General features: G+C 38.8%; 1 protein-coding gene across 3 annotated transcripts in view; it reads right to left on the reverse strand.

Annotated features, from left to right (window-relative positions):
• Window positions 1-14527: 14527 nt before the first annotated feature.
• PGM2L1 (phosphoglucomutase 2 like 1) overlaps window positions 14528-21504 on the reverse strand; it is a 63246-nt gene continuing 56269 nt past the window's right edge. The window contains exons 14-16 of one of the 3 annotated variants that reach the window (XM_081539605.1): window positions 19652-20035; window positions 17985-18133; window positions 14528-14641 (exon numbers count right to left, since the gene is read on the reverse strand). In XM_081539605.1, coding sequence (XP_081395731.1) covers window positions 19933-20035 — 103 coding nt within the window. In that variant the 3' untranslated portion in view covers window positions 14528-14641; window positions 17985-18133; window positions 19652-19932. Of the gene's footprint in view, window positions 16479-17984; window positions 18134-19651; window positions 20036-21504 lie in introns of all 3 variants that reach the window. The other 2 variants (XM_081539607.1, XM_081539606.1) reach the window with 2 other exon arrangements.

Here is a 21504-nt window from a genome sequence, read left to right on the forward strand (position 1 = left end):
AAATGCTTATTAGGTCTAATCGTGTTTTTGTGTGTATTCCTTATAATCATATACATGAAAGATCAAAACATTGGAAGATTAAGTTTATTTCCTCCATGTGAATCTGGATGCTATGTCTTTTTTTACTAATTTATCAACACTTCACTAGAACTTCCAGTGTAATGTTGAATAGAAGTGACAAGAGAAGATAGCCTTGTCTTGTTTCAGGTCCTAGATGGATAGGTTTCAGTCTTTCACCATTAAGTATGATGTTAGCTGTGAGTTTTTGTCAATGCTTTAACTAGGAAGATCTTTTCTGTTCCTAATTTTTTTCATGTTTCTGTCAAACATGTTTTCTGCATCTATTGAGATGATCATGTGGTTTTTATCTGTTGTGTTAATATTTTGTATTATAATGATTGATTTTTGTTTGTTAAACCAACATTGCATTATGGGATAAACCTTGTTCTTTGTTGCTGGATTCAGCTTGCTATTTGTGCTTCACTGAACTTTTCACTTTGTCTTTTGTCAAATCTGGGAAATATCCATATATTATTTCTTCAAATATTTCTTTTTAAAAATCTTCTGGAATTATGATGACATAAATTAGGTACTGGCTCACAGGTCATTAAGGCTCTGTTCATTTTTTAAAAATCTTTTTCCCTCTGTTGTTCAGGTTAGATGATTTTAATGGATTTATCTTCAAGTTCACTGAGTTGTTTCCTTGTCAGGTATATTTTGCTGTTGAGTAAATTGTGAATTTTTTAGTTTGGTTTTTGTATTTTCATTAGGCTCCTGTTTATGTCTCTTCTTTCTTGACATTTTCTACCTTTCCATTCACTTCAAGAGCGTTCACCTTTACTTCTTGGAGCATTTTATAACGATCGTCAATCATTTAAACGTTTGTGTTATCTTTTCCTTGACATTTGTTGATTGTCTTTTCTCATACTAATGGAGATTTTCCTGGTTCTTTATATGCTGAGTAACACTGGATTAAATACTAGACATGTTGAATGTGTGCATGCGTGCTAAGTTGCTTCAGTCATGTCTGACTCTGCAACCCTATGGACTATAGCCTTCCAGGCTCCTCTGTCCATTGGGATTCTCCAGGCAAGAATACTGGGGTGGGTAGTCATGCTCTCCTCCAGGGGATCATCCTGACTCAGGGATTGAATCCATATCTGTCTTCTGCATTAGTTGGGATGTTCTTACCACTACTGGGTTTCCCCAGCGGCTCAGATGGTACAGAACCTGACTGCAATGCAGGAGACCTGGGTTTGATCCCTGGGTTGGGAAGATTGCCTGGAGAAGGAATGGCAACCCACTCAGTATTCTTGGCTGGAGAATTCCATGGACAGCAGAGCCTGGTGCTCGACAGTCCATGGGGTTACAATGAGTTGGACATGACTGAAGAACTAACACTTTAACTTTCATACCTCTAGTTACCACTAATGCCACCTGGGAAGCCCCAGACATTTTGAATGTTATATTATAGATGTCTAGATCTCGTTTAAATCTAATGGATAATAATAATTTTTTTTTTTTTTTTTGCTGTTTGTTTTAGCATGTAGCTCACCCAGTTTGATTCAGAAGTACTTACCTGCTTCTGTGGTTCCAAAATGTCATCCAGTTTTCAAAGCTTCTACAATGTTATTCAGATTTGTCCTGGTTGTACGCCACCCAGTGGCCAGTTTCAGATCTGGACAGTGGTCTATTCCATACTCAGTACTCAAGTACATGGTATGCTATTTAGCATCAGATGGATGCTTGCACAGTTCAGGGGTGAGGTCAGAAACTATGGGGCTGTTCTCCTGAACCCCTCCCTCTCTTGTGATTTCTCTGATACTTTCCAGTCTTTTGAACCCCCCACTTTTGAGCCCTCTGGCAAAAAAACTTGGAGGTTCAGTTACTCTTCTCTCCTGTGTATTTTTCATGTATCTGGAGCCAAGTCACAGGAGGATAGAGGGAGGAAAAAATTCAACAGGGGTTTACCCCACCCTACTGGGATTGTTGAAAGAAAAAATTACAGATTATTTTGTACAGTTTTAATGTGCGCGAATGGAATACATAAGATACCTTGAAGTTTTAGGTGGCCATAGGCACTCACTACCACCACTTTCACTGTGGCCCATCACTACAGGATTGCCTGGTGGGAGGGGTGCAGGAGGACGGAGAACAAAAGATAAAAATAAGTGGATGTTACCCCCCCCACCCCGCCCCTACACATCAATGTGAGGGTCCTCTTTCCCTGTTCTTGAGCTGGAGCTAGAGTGCTTCCCCTGTAGCTTTCTCAGTCCTCAACCTGGGGTCCACTTACAGGTTTAAGGCTACTGAGGATCAAAAAGAGGAAACTCACTGCCAGTTCAGCGGTGCTTCAAATTCTGGCCTTTCCCCCCAGTCTGACTACAGAGTCCTCAAACGCCTGCTCTATTCTGTCTAGATTTTATAGCTGCATTCAGTGGGCAAGACATCTTCCAACAAACAGAATTTCCTGCATTATAATATTTTATTTTAATTCTGCATCAGAGAGGACTTTAAGTCACTCTAAATAACAGGGTTCCAAGTTTGACTAAAGCCAAACTGAATTTTAACTAAATTATATTACAAAGACAAATAATTATGTGACAATAGAATTTGTCTTTTCCAAGAGAGCTAAGTTTGTGAGGTTCAATTTTTGTTTCTGTTTGGTATTCAGTAAGGTGTTTGTTTGTTTTTTGACCTGTATTATTACACAATTTCTATTTTGGAATGTTAAAAACTAAAAAATGATGTTAGCTTTAAAGAAATGTTACTATTTAGTTTTTGAAAGTGCAAAAATAGAAAGTTAAAGAAGAAATAAAAGGATCATGACTTTCAAAATAAATATCAAGGCAGAGGAGAGAAAGGCTTTCCCATAAATCAGCATCAGCTTCATGTCATGCCACTCTCCCCTGCTCACTCCACACCAGCTACGTTGGCCTTTGGCCTTTTCATTTCCTGCTCCTGCCAACCTCTTTCCTGATTCATGTGTAATTTCTGACTAACTCCTGCTCATCCTTTGACTCATTTCCTCAAGAATCTTTCATTTGCTTGCAGATTAGGGTCGAATCCCCATAATATTCAAAACACCCTCTATATTTTCCCTTGGTAGTACTTATTACAATTGTAATTTCTTTTTTCTATAATTCATGTCTATCTATTCTACCAGAGCATAAGTTTCATGTAGGTAGGACTGTGCTTAGCAGAGTACCAGGCAATAGTGGGTACTCATTTAAAAAGAATGAATAGAGCAAATAAAGCATTCAAAATAATCCTACTACTCAATCTGTTTATTGAGGGTCCTCTATGTGACAGTCCTTTGCCAGGTCTCTTCTAATATTCATCTCCTTTAGCCTCACAATAAGCCTACGAGGTATGTATTGTTCCTTTGCATTTTATGGTTGGGAAAACGATAGTTCATTGAGATTAGTGTTTCAGCAGCAAGATGGTAAAGCCTGAAATTGAACCCAGGGGCTCCAGTTCTCAGCTGAGTACCCTTTCCACTACATCATTACTTCAGGTGCTCATTACCAGCTCCTGGCTCAGTCTCCCTTCAAGAAGAGTTTCTGGGATACTCATGCCTCATTCTCTTCTCCTTTGTGTTATGAAAGGATTAAACCAATAGACTGATGTTTCTATCAGTGTGGTCCACAGTACATCTGCTCCAGAATCATAGTGGGGAAAGTGGATGTGCTTAGGAGACATAGTGCTACCAGACTCATTGAATCAAAATGTAGGAGAAGGGGAGGCAAAGTCTAGGACTCATTTTTAACAGGCTCATGAGGGGATTCGTGTGCATGTTTAAGTTGAGAACACTTCCTTAGGTGATTTCCAAAGTTCCCTCCAGCTCTGACAGTCTTTTCTTCTAAGACATTGAATTTGGAGGCCAGGCTTATGTAGCCCTATCATCTTTTCCAGAGCTGTGAACTCAGTACATACTATTTTTCATAAATGAATGCATTTGAATTTGGAAGACAGATTCAAGTCCCTGCTTGGGTATTTACCAGCTGTGATTCTTTGGGAAAATTACTTCGCCTCTTGAGCCTTAGAATTATCATCTTTTAAGATGGAAATAATAACAACAACCCCTATTTTGGCTTCTAGTAGTTGGTATGGGTGATAAATTAAATCATGTTTTTCAAAGCTCTTGTGATTCCAAGTTGAAGAACCACTACAGGTATAAAATGGACACCAAGAGAGGTTACTTCAGTCCTTCAAATTTGCAGATGGCTCAGTTATAGCTCTTTCAAATGGACAGAATAGGGAGTTTATTCTAACACAAAACAACCACTACCATCTCTGAAAATCGTATTTCCTTGAAAAGACCCTACTTGCTCTTTTATAGAAACCTGATTTTTTTTAAGAAACCTGAGGCATTCCTATGGCGCCCCCTGGTGAAATTTAGAAGCCCACTCAAACCCATAATCCTTGTCAAACACTTGCTGTTTGCTTAGAAACAAGATTAATTTCTCAATGTATGATCTCCAATAGACTAGGAGCTTTTTTAAAAAAGTATTTATTTATTTATGGCTATGCTGGGTCTTCGCTGCTTCGCACGGGCGTTCTCTAGTTGTTGTGAGTGGGGTTTACTCTTTGTTGCTGTGTGAGGGCTTCTCATTGCAGTGGCTTCTCTTGTTGGTGAGCACAGGCTCTAGGCACGCCGGCTTTGGTAGCTGCAGTACACGGGCTCAGTAGTTACAGCATGCGGGGTCTAGGGTGTGCAGGCTCAGTAGTTGCGGCTCACATGCTTAGTTGCTCCACGGCAGGTGGAATCTTCCTGGACCAGGGACTGAACCCGTGTCCCCTGCATTGGCAGGTGGATTCTTATCCACTGTGCCACCAGGGAAGCCCCTAGACTAGGGACTAGCTTTTTGTGGAGCATCTCTTTGTCCTCAGAGCCTACCACTCATCCATTCATTCATTTAACTATTACTGAGCATCCATTGTGCCAGGTGCTCTTCCTGGTAACCAGCAATACAGCAGAGGAGCCAGATGACTTCCCTGTCCTCGGAGTCCTTATAGCAAGTATTAGAGACAGACAAGTAAACAGTCAAAAACAATGGTGATATATGCCATGTAGGGGGAGGTGCAAGGAACTATGGTAGCCATTTGGCTAAAAACCAATGAACAGTTTTGAGAAAAAAGCACAGCACATGGAGAGATGCATGGCAAAAATGAGGCATGAAGTAAAAGCAGGAGCCAAATGATGAAGGGCCTACTCTAAGTTTACTTTTACACTAAGGTCAATGGGAAGCAACTGAACAGTTTTAAGTAGAGGAATGATGAGGAATGATGCAATTCGATTTTTTGTTTTTTAAAGATCATTCTGACTATAGTGGGTAGAACTGATTAGAGGAGGCAAGGTCACAGGTAGAAAGACCAGTTAGGAAGCTGCTGCATAATCCAGGTATGAAATAAATGTTTAGTTAGGAGGTAGGTGTACATGGGAAGCTTTAAATGTATGGGTAAAATTCCATTTCTTTCTCTGAGTGGAAGGTACATAAGTATTATATTCTTTATATTTTACACTTAGGTTACATAAATTCTCTAGTATATATGAAGCTATTCATTTAAAGTCAAAGAAGGGGACGACAGAGGATGAGATGGTTGGATGGCATCGCCAATTCATGGACATGAGTTTGAGTAAACTCTGGGAGTTGGTGATGGACAGGGAGGCCTGGCGTGCTACAGTCCATGGGGTTGCAAAGAGTCGGACACGACTGAGCGACTGAACTGAACTGAACTGAAAACTGACAAAATAATACCATGTGTGTGCATGTATATATGTACACATACATAAATTTAAAAATTTGGAAGGGACAGACACAAAAAATTTAAGAGAATGATGGCCTCTGAGAAGGCAAAGTAGACTATAAAGACAGCCATGATCCTTATTCCTCCCTGTATCCACACCCTTTGTGGTGTGAGCTTGCATCTCCCTCCATTAAGGAGTCAATTTCCCCTTATTATTTTCTTTAGCCAATGAAATACAACAAAAGGGACAATGTGCCAGTTTTGAGCCTAGGCCTCAAGAGGCCTTGCATGCTTCAGTCCTGTCTTTTGGAACCCCATGCAGGCACCCATGTGAACAAGTCTGGGCTCACCTGCTGGAGCATGGCACAGCTTGGCCAACCCAGCTGAGACCATCGTGAGCTAACCAGCACCCAGGCGACTTGGCAGCTGATCTCCATCTGAAAAGTGAACCCAACTAAGACCAGAAGAACCAGCCTGCTGATCCTAGTCCAAACTTCAGAATTGTGAGATAGATAAATAATTGTTTTAAGTGACTAAAGTTGTGGGTAGTTTGTTTTGCAGCAAAAGTTGACTGTTACAGAACTGGTGTCTGAAATGCTGCTTTTAAAAAAGGCCCCAAAATTCACGGCATTGGCTTTGGGATCAGGGATGAGTGGAGATTGGAAAACTGGCAAGTAAACAGTGAAATCTGGGAAAATGATGAGGAAATTGTGACTGGCTAGAAAAATGGTAATCTGTGTTTTATAGTGGTAAAACAATTGGCAAAACTGTTGCCTGTGGTAACTAGGGGAAGATGGGGGAAAATGCTAAAATTTTGATTCAACTAAGGAAATTTCTATGGAGAATGTTGTGTCAGTTGGGTGCTCCCAGCTGTGTGTGATAACCTTATAACAGGAAGAGAGGTATGAGTTAAAGAAAGAACTGCCCTGCTTGAAACATGAATTTAGAGAGAAGAGAGAGGGCCAGGACTTACTACGTTAAAAAATAAAACTTCATCTTGAGGCTCTCTAGCCAGTGAAGAATTCTTACAGGGAAATATAGCCTAGAGATGTGAATCACAACAAAGGTGTGGCTGTAACACACTTTGTGTAACACACCTTTGAGAGAATTAAAGTGATGTCTAGTAGACTCCTAGACAAAAAGACTTCTTGAAATCTTAAGAGCAATATCCACAGAAACCTAATGCCAAAATAGCAATGATAAAGTTGAGAGATGTCTCAAAAACAATTGCGTGAATGTGGCATTTGGAGTATGGAGTAGACTACAATCAGATACATAGAAGACCCACAAAAATTTTAAATTGGTTGCACATGTGAGAGTACCACCAACCTGGACTAAAAGGACTTAAATAATTTGAATTGCCACTCAGCTGCCAATATGAGCCACTTCTTCAGAAGTAGCCAAGGAAGGTGATGGACAACGCATAGTCCAGAGGGCAGAGCAAGAAGCACAGAGATCAATAGACTAGGGAACTACTCCCAGGGAGCAGAATTTAGGCCTCAGAAAGGAAGACTCCCTCTCCCAGGAGAGGGGACCTGACAAACTTTGTCAACTCGGAGTCCAAAACTGCCTCTGTTTAAGGATGATTATGTATCTCTTATGCTTTTCCTTCTTGAATGGAAATGTCTGCTGTCTTTTAAATTCATAGGTATCAAGATCAGAAAGAACAACATTCATCAAGTCACCTAGAAACCTGATGTAGATGATAAGATTCTAGACTTCCAGCCTGATGACATAACAGCAAGAGACTTTTAGGTGTTCTGAAATGGAGGTAAACATATTTTGCCTGTGGAAGGAATGTGAACAGTTACAGTCAGAGAGTACATACTGTGGTGGATTAAAAAATGGTCACAATCTTTCAATCCTCCTTGAATCCATACTCTTTGAGTTGTGACCCTGCAGTTCGTCCCATCAAAAGATGGAGATGATTTCTCCATTCCTTAAATCTGAAGTGGCCTTGTGACATTCTTGGCCTATGGAATGAAGCAGTGGCACTATTAAGCCTCAAGATGCCTCAAGAGCATGTTTCAGTTCTTTTTCTTGAAATCCTGTGTGGCTCTGCAGCTTGCAAAGGTCTGGCCTAAACACATAGACCTGTATGTAGGTCACCAACTTCAGAGTGATAGTTGGAACTTTGGGCATTTCACCCAGAAAAAGTGTGTACAATCTATGCCATTGGCTGAGATCAGAAACCTATTTTCCAGCCTCTGCAGGATGCTTCTTCCTGCTTTCTTCTTGTTGTCTCTTGTGTCTGCAAGGTCTTTCCTCTTTTCTCTACCTCTAGCAATTCTTTCAAGGCTCCCAGCAATTGTTTAGAGCCCTTCCTGGATCCAGCACAGATAACCCCTCTATTCCTGCAGCATTCTATACTTACTTTTACTACTAAAATTCTATTGCATTGTAATTATTTTTGTCTTTTAAAATATGTGGGTTACATCTTACCAACTTTTTGTTCAGCGTCCTGCTACTGGTAGGTTGAAAGTGAAAGTGTTAGTCACTCAGTCGTGTCCAACTCTGCAATCTCATGGACTGTAGCCCACCAGGCTTCTTGTCCATGGAATTCTCCAGGCAAGAATACTGGAGTGGGTAGCCATTCCCTTCTCCAGGGGATCTTCCTGACCAGGGATCAAACCTGGGTCTCCTGCATTGCAGGCAGATTCTTTACTATCTGAGCCACCTGGGAAGCTCTGGTTACTAAATATTTATACAGAAGGAGAAAGGGACTGCCAGTTGGGAAACCTGAGTATTAGTCCCAGATTTGCCCCTGAAATGCTTTGTAAATCAAAGGATCACTGCTCTCTGGACCTTAGTTTTCTCTGAATACAAATAGAGAGGACTCCTTCTGGCTGAAGACTAAGATTCACTGAATGAATATTAACCAGGCACCCTCAGGTCATGGGGGAAAGAGAGCAGGGGGAAGAAGATGACTTGGGTTCTGCAGGAATCCACTCTGTGGACTCAAGTTGATCCCCAACTGACCCTCAGACTTTACTAACTGTAGAGATGCTTGCATTGAATTTGGGTTCCTTCCAGGGCAGAGGTTCTGATCCCTGTCCACTAGGGGGAAGCATGCAGATGTGGGAACAGCAAACAACTGAAAAAAAACTCTGGTCCAGTTACTATTTTTTTCTGCCCTTGCTCCCTGCCCACTGTCCTACCCTTTTCCTACTCCAACTTTCCTAATTTAGCCTCAGGTTGATGTCTACCCACCCTTCCAACTTCAGCTCATGACTTCACTGCAGTCAGTCTGGCAGGAAGGCCTCCAGCAAGTCTCAAGTCTCCCTGCTTCCCAGTTGTCACCCATAGATTTTCTTTGCTTTGAGTTGAATTTATTCATATACCAAGTACGCCTCATCCCTACTTGCCCTTGTAATGCAGCTCAAATTCCAATTCAGTTCACTTCAGCTGAACATTTTTTTCCCCTGAGGGCTCATTATCCTCTTGGCTCAGTTCTGAGCTCTGGGGAACTGCACTAAGTCAGCCAATTCCAGCCCTTGGGGAGCTCACAATCCACTGGGAGAGTCCAACACACTCAGAAACCATTTCCTCGTGGCATGGGAAGTGCTGTAACAAAGGGAGTTCTGGCAGGATGGAGTGGGGCCCTGCCCACTGTGGTTGATGGGGTGGGGGTGGGCAACAGGCAGGAAAGGCCTTTTTAAAGATTTTTTTTGGTGTGGACCATTTTTAAAGTCTTTATTGAATTTGTTACAATATTGCTTCTGTTTTATGTCCTGGTTTTTTGGCTGAGAGGCATGTTAGCTCTCTGACCAGGGATCAAACCCACACCCCCTGCACTGGAAGGCAAAGTCCCAACTGCTGGATCACCAGGGAAGTCCCCAGGAAAGGCTTTTTGGAAGAGATGATGCTTGAGCTGAGGATTAAGAGGGCAGTTGTTTCTAAAGCAAAAGATGTCAAAGTGTTAGGGGAAACACACTGACTGAAACCGCCCACCCTGGCCAGCCACCATAGTAACTATTTGCCTGAGTTATTTTATGACAGAAGGTCCTAGTAAGGAACATGGAACTAATAAGCCGCCACCAAGTGGAAGAGTTCAGGAAAGGGCAAAAGGAGATGTCACGTGTCCTGCTGCTAAGTCGCGTCAGTCGTGTCCGACTCTGTGCGACCCCATAGACGGCAGCCCACCAGGCTCCCCCGTCCCTGGGATTCTCCAGGCAAGAGTACTGGAGAGGGTTGCCATTTCCTTCTCCAGGGCATGAAAGTGAAAAGTGAAAGTGGAGTCGCTCAGTCGTGTCCGACTCAGTGACCCCATGGACTGCAGCCCGCCAGGCTCCTCCGTTCATGGGATTTTCCAGGCAAGAGTACTGGAGTGGGGTGCCATTGCCTTCTCCGTCACGTGTCCTAGCACCTCCCAGAATCCTTCTCGCTGGCATCCATCTTGGCTGAGCCATGCATGCGCCACCGGGAAGGACCTTGAGTCAGAATAATTGGCCAGATACAACCCAGAAACTAAGCCCACCACCATAAAACCCAGGACTGTGAGCCACATGGCAGAGCAGACCTCCCGGTTTCGCTTAACCTCCTGCTCTCTGTCCAGGCGCCTCTTCCCAATCAAGTTTTTTGCTTTGTCAGCTTGTGTGTCTCATCATACAATTCATTTTCAACTGTTAGACAAAGGCCCACTCTCGGGCCCTGGAAGGGGTCCCCCTTCCTGCAACAAGAGTGTGCTGTAGGCAGAGCCCTCTTCCTGACACCTGTTGTGCTGCCCCCATATCAGTTAGAAATCTCACCTTTTTCTACTCTGGGCTGGCATTTTATATATATATAAGTATGTATTTGTACATTTATATTATATTAATATTATTTCTATATTAAATTTATATATTAATATTTATAAAATTAATATTTTATAAATTTTATAAAATGTATATAAATATAAAACATAATTTTATATTAAAATAGAAATGTATTTATTATAAATATATTTATATTATATATTTATAAATTTTATATATTAAATTTATTTATATATAAATATATCTATATAGTATTATGGGGGCTTCCCTGATGGCTCAGATGGTAAAGAATCTGTCTGCACAGGTGACCTGGGTTTGATCCCTCAGTCTGGAAGATCCCCTGGACAAGGGAATGGTACCCACTCAAGTATTCTTGCCTGGAGAATTCCATGGATAGAGGAGCCTGGCAGGCTAGAGTCCATATGGTATTATATTAATGTTGGACCCAGCTCTTTGGAAATTGTCTATGGGGTGATTAGGAAGGTGAAGGGGATCTAAAAATCAGGTCACATGTGCAACAGTTACTGAATTAATGCATATTCAGACTGAGGGGAAAAGCCTTCAAGTGACAAGGAAACAGATTTTTAGATAACATTGAGTTTCCAAGTGCAACCAAAGAATAGAAGCTGGAGGAGGCAGATTTCAGCTGAACATCATAAAAACTCTCTACTAGTCTTTCTTTCAAAGAGAATAACTTGTCTTGGCAACTTGTCACTGGAGTTCAAATCTTTATCCCATTGGATAGTCATATGGTAGAAAATGATGTGATTGGATAAGATGACCTTCAAGGTTCTTTCCAGTGGTGGATTCTCTCATACTTTCCCTGCCCCCACCATCATCTCTTGGAGACTTTCTGCTTAAACCCTCCCATGACTCTCATTATTTACTGATTGAAGTCCAAGTTCTGCAGCACAGCACACAGGGCCCTCTCCCCCATCTCTGCTCACATCCCTGTTCCCAACATGGCAATACTAACCTGCTCGTGGTTCTCTGCATGCTTGTGCTGTGTTCTGTGCTTAAGATGTCCCTCCTCTTCCTGTGCCCAAGCTTTTACTTATTCTCCAATACTCTGTCTGGCACTGTAGTGTGTTTGTCACCTTTTGTCTGCACCACAATTTTCAACTGGTGAGTTAACTTCCTGTCACTGTGTCTTGATGGAAGGGTAACTGCAGCACTCTGTGTCCTGCTACCATTCAGAAGGAAGCTGAGGGGTCAAATCCTTCCGTTACCAGGATCTAGTTTCAGCCAGGAGGCAGGCATGTGACAAGAGTCCAGCCCACTGAGGCCGTCTCTTCAGGTGCTTTGAATTCAAAGACATCAAGAATAGATACAGGTGATCTGGTGGTGTGGGGCGGTGGGAACAGTGTTCTGAACCTGCTGTTCCAGCAGCAACATGGTTGCTGTGTGCCCTTGGTTCCTTCATATTTCTGGGTCAACAAATATTTATAAAATGAATGAATAAAGCAGAGGGATAAAGATCAAAGACATAATCTAAAGCAAATCATATGCAAGACTGGACTATTTAATGATTAGAACCAGAGGTAAAGAGAGAGAAATAAAGATAAACAGGAGAACAGTCTAACAGGAATGAAGAAGTGCTAGTTTGGAGAAGACAAGAGAGGAAAGATGGAGAATAAACAAACATTTTTATTATAGTGAAAATCACTCAGTTGTGTCTGAGTCTTTGTGACCCCATGGACTATACAGTCCATGGAATTCTCCAGGCCAGAATACTGGAATGGATAGCCTTTCCCTTCTCCAGGGGATCTTCCCAACCCAGGGATCGAACCCAGGTCTTCTGCATTGCAGGTGGATTCTTTACCAGCTGAGCCACAAGGGAAGCCCAAGAATACTGGAGCGGGTAGCCTATCCCTTCTCCAGCAGATCTTCCCGACCCAGGAATCCAACCAGGGTCTCCTGCATTGCAGGAGACTGAGCTATCAGGGAAGCCTTTTTATTATAATCCCTCCTCTAATACATCTCTATCTACATACACATGAATCCTCCCTTGGGGATGATAACAGTCCTATTGCTATTTTATGTTGAGTTAGCTTCTTGGTCTCTGTTTTAGGTGGGTCTCAGGCCAATGGACTTGTCCTTACCTTCAGAGACTGTTAAAGAACTTGTCAAACACAGGTGGCCAATAGGCACAAGAAAATATGCTCACCATTGCTAATTATTAGAGAAATACAAATCAAAACTACAATGAAGTTACCTCACACTGGTCAAAACTGTCATCCTCAAAAAGTCTACAAATAATAAATGCTGGAGGGGGTGTGGAGAAAAAGGAAACTCCTACACTGTTGATGGGAATGTAAATTGGTGCAATCATTACGGAAAATAGTCTGGAGGTTTCTCAAAAAACTAAAAATAGGGTTGCCATATAATCCAGCAATCCCACTTCTCAGCATATATCTGGAGAAAACGGATTCAAAAAGATACATGCACCCTAATGTTCATAGCAGCACGATTTACAATGGCCAGGACATGGAAACAACCTATATGTCCATGGACAGAGGAATGAATAAAGAAGATGTGGTATGTATATAAAATGGAGTATTACTCAGCCATTAGAAAGGATGACATAATGCCATTTGGAGCAATGTAGATGGACCTAGAGATTATCACACTAAGTGAAGTCAAAGGCAAATATCATATGATATCACTTCTATGTGGAATCTAAAAAATGATGCAAATAAACTTATTTATAAAAACAGAAATTTGTTCACAGACATAGAGAACAAACTAATTGGTTACCAAAGGGGAAGAGGGGTGAGGGAGGGATAAATTAGGAGTTTGGGATTAGCAGATACAATGTATAAAATAGATAAACAACGAGGTCCTACGCTACAGCACAGGGCACTATATTCAACATCTTGTAATAAACCACAGTGGAAAAGAATATGAAAAAGAAAACACACACACACATATATATACATATACACACACACATCTGAATCACTTCGCTGTGCATCAGAAACAAACAACATTGTGAATCAACTAATATAGTACTCCAATTAAAAAAAAAATAACTTGTCAATTAGTACATATCCTGTGGCACGATAAATCGAAGACGACTTGGAGGTTTCAAGCCAGGAAAATATGGGGCCAGGAAAGTGGGAAGAAAACGCTTAGCTTGAGATTTCAGCAGGACATGGGCAGAGATGACCCAGAGGTAGTGAGAAGTACGTGTTGCCTGAATGAGATATTGATTAATGGGCTTGTAAATCTCTAAAGGGGGTGGAATCACTGCTGCATATTTCTCATCACATGCAACCCTGTGCATGTATAAAATCAAAGCAGAATTCAGGGCTTTTCTTCTGCATGCAGAAATGTGAGATGGGTTCATTCAACCAGTAAATATTACTGGATACCTTCTATGTGCCATGCACTCTTCTAGGCAATGGTAATGTAGTGAAAAGACTATGCTTGTGGAGACTACAGAGACAGGTAATAATACTAGTTAAATTTGCTGTATTTTTTATGTGCTTAAACAACAATAAAACAGAGGAAAAGGTAAGACTGGGGTTAGCATGCTTTTCAGAATGTACAAGGAAGGTGATAAAATGATCTTGTAGAATGTTACTCTCCCTCATCTTACCTTTGAACCTGATCAGAGGAAGCAGGCAGTAGAGACCAGGACCACAGAGTCCTAACAACCCTGGAAACTAACTGCATGACCACTGCTCTATCACAGATACATAGTTACTTCTTTGAGGGATTTCCAAACCTTTAACTTTTTATTATGTTAGTTGATGCTAACATGGGAAGACAGATTAGGTCAATTAAAGGAGAGAAGGAGAAAAATAAGGTGGAAAAAGATTTTGTATTAGTTCTTTCTTCTGGGACTTCTGGCTAACCAGTCAAGAAATATTTACTGAGTAATGAGCTACACTACTCATTTAGGGTCAAAGTAGTTTCTAGGGTATATCATGTATATATTTCAAGAACATGTTCAGTTTGGATAACAAACTTTATAAACTACGTGATTTCTAAGATAAAAAAAATTACACAGAAACTTATGCCTATGAAGAGACCTGTTTATTACTGATAACACTTCATTTGGCTAAAACCACGCACACAAATACTTAAAGTGCAAATTCTCATAGGCAGTATTTCTGATACACTCTGGCAGTCTGTAAGGAAAAATGAGAAGATGTTGACAGAAACTATTAAAACAAGGGTACAATTTTGAACTACTGGCATACAGAAAAATAATTAACTTAACTGCATATATTTTATCTGGCATATTCAATAATGTATACAAAGAGTTTGTTTCAGCCTATAACACAAGGCCTCATCACATACAGGTGCAAATCTTGTTTGGGTGGCTCTCTTCAGATATATGATGAATCATACACTGGACAAAAATTTATCAAACAGTATCCAATTAGTTGTGACTCACTTGGAAGGCAGCATTAGTAGGCCTATAACAGCACTAATACTAGTGACACTAAGTCTACACAGACACTTTCTTAACCTTCTTGGCCAACATCTTGCTTTGAGTATAAGATAGTAGGCATTACATACAATTTCAAAATAGGAATATGCTCTGCTGTCTTCAAAGAAACAGAGTATTTAAGAGTGTGCATGCTTAGTAAACATGACAAAGTGTACATATCAGTATTGAGAACTGTTTTAAAAGCTGAATCAGAAAAGTAATGTTTTTGATTGCCTAAACTATGTTTCTTTAGAATAAAATTCCATAATTCCTATTTTCACCAACTAAGTATTCTATAACAGGTGGTGGGTGGTATGGATATGAAAAATAATAAACCATGATCCCTGCTCTCAGGGAGCTGAGAGTCAGGTGCTCCTTCCTAGTCAAGGGATGCTAATAATTAACGAGAACAAACTGGTAAACGCCTTGGATTATATTATAAGGTTCGGTGGTACTAAAACTGTTTCAGGTCACTTCAATTTGGCATTAATACCTTCAAAGGTCACCTTCTAAAGGGAATATCTTACGTATGTTTATGTATATTTGTCACACTCGAGTCAGTGTCTGTACCCTCAGGGATATATAGCAGTTGAGGCCGGGGATGGGGGAGAAAACTGAGAGCCCACATGATAAACATGGCGCCTCTTTCTGGTGGCATCAGTTTCCATGAAGGCTGAAGGTATCATTTTTCACTAACACAGTTTTATTATGGAGAATGCAAAAATCACATTTTTAAGACAGAACACGAAATTTCGAGTGCAGGCTGCTTCTGATTTTGCTCTCAGGCCCCTTCCCCCCAAACATTCATGCTTCTCTGCTTTAGGATTATGCTGGTGGAAAAATTCGAGAAGCCAACTTTAAAGATATGCCACTTTGCCCTTATCTTGGTCACTTTAGTCATTCTTCTATGTTCTCTTTTTTTAAGTACACAGTCTTGAATTAACAAAGAGAAGATATGTCTTAATGAATGTAATAGTATGGTGAATATTTTAAAGTAACCAACAGAAAACGCTAACTTTGTTTCCAACTAGGAGTAAACTTAGGCTGTGTAAAGAGTCCAACAATGAGATATTCCCTCCTTTCCACTTAGACTCTTTACGGTTTATGGTAAGATGGTAAGAGGGACAAATGTAAAAAAAAATTTATTTCCTCAGATCTTGTGCTTTGGATGCCCAAAGTACAAGGAAACCGGAAATAAAATGCCAGATCAATTGACCATTGATTTTGGTTAGTATGAGTCTTTCTTCATCAGTTTCTAGAGCAATCTCAGAAAACAAGTGAATTGTAAAAGGCCATAATAAATTAATATACAGTAGTATCCAAGCAGACCAAAAAAGATTATGCAATAGATTTAAAATTACTTCTTTCAGTGTCTTAAATATTCTCACAGTAATAACAAAATAACTAAAAGTCCATAAACAAAAACAGTTCAGGAATAAATTTAAAGCATTCTGAATGAATACAGTTAAGATTTCTTATAAGTGAGGTAACAGGGCAACAGTTTTTCACAGTAACAGAATGTGGAAGGGCACCTAGGGAAAGAGGGAGGTAGAGAGAAAAAGGCATGAAACAAATGCATCCAAGCAGAATTTGGATTTTTCAAGCATCACAAACATCAGTGGAAAACATCTGAGAGAAACACCAATAGCAGCAGTTTGTAGAACAATTTCTCCATTAAACTTCAGCTACTATCTTTGTTGTATCAATTCCAGAAGAAACTTGCTTAAGAAACAGGAGGTCTATTCCCTATACAGATATTCCAAAGCATCCACTCTCTTAGAACCTTTCTGTCTGCTGAAGTTACAACATCCAAGTAATAATAATTTATATTTAAAACAAACTCCTCAAATATCCTATACATTCTTCAAGATGAATGGAATTGTGTTCAAGTCGCACTTAATTTACAGGTTTAATTAAGCAGGTCTTTATACAGTGAATAAAGACTACACTCATGCATCTACTACTCAACATATACAAAAACTATCTTGTGAGCTAAATTCTTCCAGATATGGAGTGAAACTCAAATGTTACTTTCAATGCTCTTTATGATATCATCTTTGTCCCAACCTGAGATTTCAATGAAGGAACTTTAAAAAGTTGCTAAATAGCTTTTTAGCATATGCCATAATACTAAAATGTTTAATTGTATTAAAGAAAGTCCTTATTCCCTCGTATACTGTCCCTGCTGGAGATGGAGAACAGTCTGTCATATTACTTGAGTTCTTCAATAAAAGATTTAAATAATAACTCAAGAGTTACTAAACTATCTCAACAACTTCCTCCCCTCCAGAGTTAAATGATCTTAATCTTTTGTGCTTTTTCTTATAGGTCTTATTTTTCAATCTATATTTCATTCCTTTTTATTTCTGCTCTATTCTCCCCTCCCCAGTTCCCATATGATCTGAAAACACAACATCCTAACAGGAACTGATCCTATGAGGGGTACTTTTTCTCACCTCCTCAAAGGCCTCCCTGGCTGCTTCTTAGCAGTCACCAATAGAAGGAGACAAAAGCATCACTATCTGCTCATCATAACAACAAATAAACAACTTGCCCACAGACAGTTCATTTCCCACTTTTCAGGTGATAAGTTTGCTCTTCACATGAAGCATTTTCTCTGCTACTTTACTGACTTTTCTATTGTTTATTTCTACTGTTTATTTCCAGTGCTTTAAGCTTGCCTGATTAATTATTTTCTTTTCCCCAAAGCTCTAGAAAATATCAGTTTTGATCTACACACTTAATGAGAAGGCATTCATTTCCATGATACTGTTCATAAAGAAGAAGATAATGTAGCTCCTAAGGCTGAGCCCTACTGGCCAGTACTTCTGTTTTTCTTGGTTGTCTTGGGCTACTGAATTTATTTTGTTAGACAAGTGTACACCCACTATGTCAAGCTCTTATTAAATATCACACTCAGGAGCTTGTCTAGAATCAAATAATTCCCTCAATCTATACTCTTTGAGAACATTTGTAAAATTTTAACTTTGGATATTTAAATTTTTGACATAAGAATCCAAGCCTTAATGACTTTTCACCTTGATTAAAATGACTCCTGTTGCATTATATTGTTGCATTCAAAACTGTTCTCTTTATAATAGAATGACAAGCACGGCTTTAGTGATTATGAATGAGCTGTTGTATCATTTTAGCTCCACTTTGTTCTTCAGTCACTGAAACACAGATACTAAAACAGAATATACATTATTTTTCATATATATATATATATATATAGCATTGTTCATACCACTTTGTAAAATATAGTCCATTTCCTAAATAACAATCTACATTCCTAAAAGCAAATAAAGCAAAACATTCTACACACTTATTCTTTAGTGCAAAGCCTTTGAAAACAAACTTATTCAGGAATAGTACTCTACATTTAACTCTATTATCTACAGTCACACAAGATTCAGCTATAAGAAAGGAAGGAAGGAACAAATGAACAATAGTGGCAATACAGTAATTTGAAAATCACATTTGGATTATCTGGAGTCAGCCAAATGTTAGCTGATAACTGCAATAAATCAAACCATGATTTAATAAATATTCTAGTCTGTTTAATTTTATATTATTATTTTTCTAGGAAATAAATTCTCTCATACCAGTTATCTCCCACAGGCAATTTGTTTAGTATAATTATGTACATCCAAGGCCTCATTATTGTTAACTCTTAACTATACCACGTGTGCTAAGTAATCTGTGAGCAATACAGGACAGAATACACTTTAAGAAGATTAAACAACACTTCTCTATTAACTCTTTTTTAGAGATGCAGAATCAACCAAAAGTGACATTCCCCTCCCCGCAAGTTTTCCCCCCTAAAAGAGATAAATAGTACTCATGATCAAAAACTCTACAGAAGTCAGCAAGACGTTAGGATAAACTGGACTTTAGTTTTAAAACATGTAGCTTGTTTTGTAAGATCTAAAATCTGGATGTTTTATTTCATAGTAAAATGAGCACTACTTCATGTGATAAAGAAACAAATATTCTTGTAAAAATGTAATTTAAATGTCAGACTTTTAAATTAAAAATTCACAGCTCCTTTCTTAGTTCTAATATTTTTCTTTACTTAGAGGCTGTGATAACCTACACAATTCTAACATGAAGATCCTTAGCTAGTTATACTGAGCCTGTTTTTATTAAGATTTTTACTTACATTCATAAGATTTTTAAATCAACAATCGATTTTAAATAGAGGAGAAGTACCTATATAGTTTGGAAGACTTTCTTTAACTGTCTGCCAATTAACTGATTAAATTATACTCAATGGAAGAACACTATTTCAATTCAAACCATGCCCTGAAAAGGCACTGAGAAAGAACCAAGCCAGTAGGAGTGTTGCCACTATTGTTTCATGTTTGATAAGTGTTAGAATTTTAAATAAATACAATAAATTTACACTGCACCAAGAGCACCTGAAACAGAGGTGCTGAAACCACAAATTGTAACACCTGTTCTAACCTAGAAATGCTCAATATCCTATTTCAAATACTCTAATTTGTAAGTTAATACCTGCGATGTAACAATGACACTTTTCCACAGTATTCTGGGAGCAGTGCCACTTTCTTGCCAATCTTATGGATTCATTTCCTTAACTAACTCTACAACTATACAACATTTATCTTCAAGAAAAACTGTGCTATACACAATCACAAGAATATATAACTAAGCTTAATCACACTTTAATAAGAAAACTCACATTTGTATTTTGTTTCTGTTGAAGGAAGAATGACGTGTTACCATAATACTTTTAATGTAATGACTTTTGTTCAGGTTTATGAAAACATTTGAATCATTTCTTTCCAGCCATTTCATATTTATACAGTTTGTTTACCTAGCCAACCAGAAAGAAACAAAATAAAGGAAAAAGATACTTGGCCAGATGACACACACAGAGAATGCTAACGCGAGTTCAATGCATGGAGTTCTTGGTTGCTCTGTTCCATGGACCGGGGCAAAGCAACAATGTTCTGGTGAATGCTAAACAGAGCGCCAGGTAAGTCCATTTTTACTGGGCTCAAGAAAATTCTCAATCAAAGCATCAATCAGTTTCTTCAATTCCTCTTCTAGTAAGGCAGTGTCACTGAGGAAAAAGGTTAAGAGTTTTGAAATTCTTTATTCCTATAGCCTTAAAATGTGCTTAAATTCTTGTAACTTTTTAAGAGTGCATATACTTTATGGGATGATTAAATAACTGGTAAACAAGAGAGAAATTCACTCAGGTAGAACAAAACAAGACCAAAAGTGGGAAGAGGGGAATCACACTCATTCTCACAAACTGAAATTGAACTGCATTAAAAGGAGGTCCTTGGTACATGAAACATGGATGAGTTACAGTATATCTAAAGATTGCTCCTAAAGCAGGCAATTTAAATGGCTCAGAACACCAATACCAGGTATTAAGATAAACTGGCTTCCTGAATACTTCAAGGCATACCTCTTATAGATTATTATGGGATGATACAGCATATCTTTTAGGAAGTAAAGAAAGAAGTGTGACTAAAAAAATAAGATGTTTAAAAAAATAACAAGTATTCCCTTCGAAGTCGTCACCTGAAGAGCTGCCATTACCCCAAACATCTCTCTTTTCGGAAGCCTCTTGAAAACTGCCTTCACAGTCATTTTACAAGCTACACAACAAATTTAATTTTTATTACTTTAATAATTGCCCTTCATTTTAAACCAAAGATAGCACTGTTCAATTTGCTTTACTTTAAACTCTGCTCTGAATGACTTTAGGAGGTCATTTTCTCCCCCTAGAGGAAATAAAATCTACTCTTAAACACAAAGATTTAGAGAAATACTAAATAATTAATGTACATTGCTCTGAAGTCAATTCCAAAAAAAAAAATCTCCTTCCCAAATAGATATTGATCAATGACAACATTACTACTCATAAAAGTTTAAATACCCTCTAAAAGTTATTAAAGTTAAGTTAATTTAACCACTTTTAATCACAATTTATACTCTTAAAAGGGTATTAATTCAGCAGATTAAGTCAAATCATATTAAATGTAGAAAATGAATATTTGGCAATGAACAAATTATTTGTTGATCATTTCTTTATGCTTAGCCTAAATAGTTCAAGCTTTAAAGAGTCTTCTAGGAATATAAATTCACTAAAAAAATTAAGATTCAGTTCCCAAATAATGCAGTTTTTTTGGAAAATAGTCTGGCAGTTCCTCAAAAAGTTAAACATAGAACTACCATATGACCCAGCAGTTCTCCTTATATAAGTATGGTATATACCCAAGTTAAGAGAAAATATATGTCCACACAGAAACTTAAACACAAACATTCAGACAACCATTATTCATAATAGCCAAAATATGGAAATAACCTAAATGTCCCTCCTCTGATAAATAGATTAAAAATATGGTGTATCTATACAGTGGAATATCACTGGGCCACGAAAACAAAATTTCTAAAAAAGGAATAAGGTACTGATTCATGCTAACATAGATGAACCTTGAAAACATTATGCTAAATAAAAGATGCCAGTCACAAAGGACCACATATTGTGTGATTCCATTTATATGTAATGTCCAGAAT

This window comes from Giraffa tippelskirchi, chromosome 11 (assembly GCF_054371585.1).
Source record: "Giraffa tippelskirchi isolate mGirTip1 chromosome 11, T2T-mGirTip1v1.2.pri, whole genome shotgun sequence".
In the NCBI taxonomy this organism is placed as follows: Eukaryota; Metazoa; Chordata; class Mammalia; order Artiodactyla; family Giraffidae; genus Giraffa; species Giraffa tippelskirchi.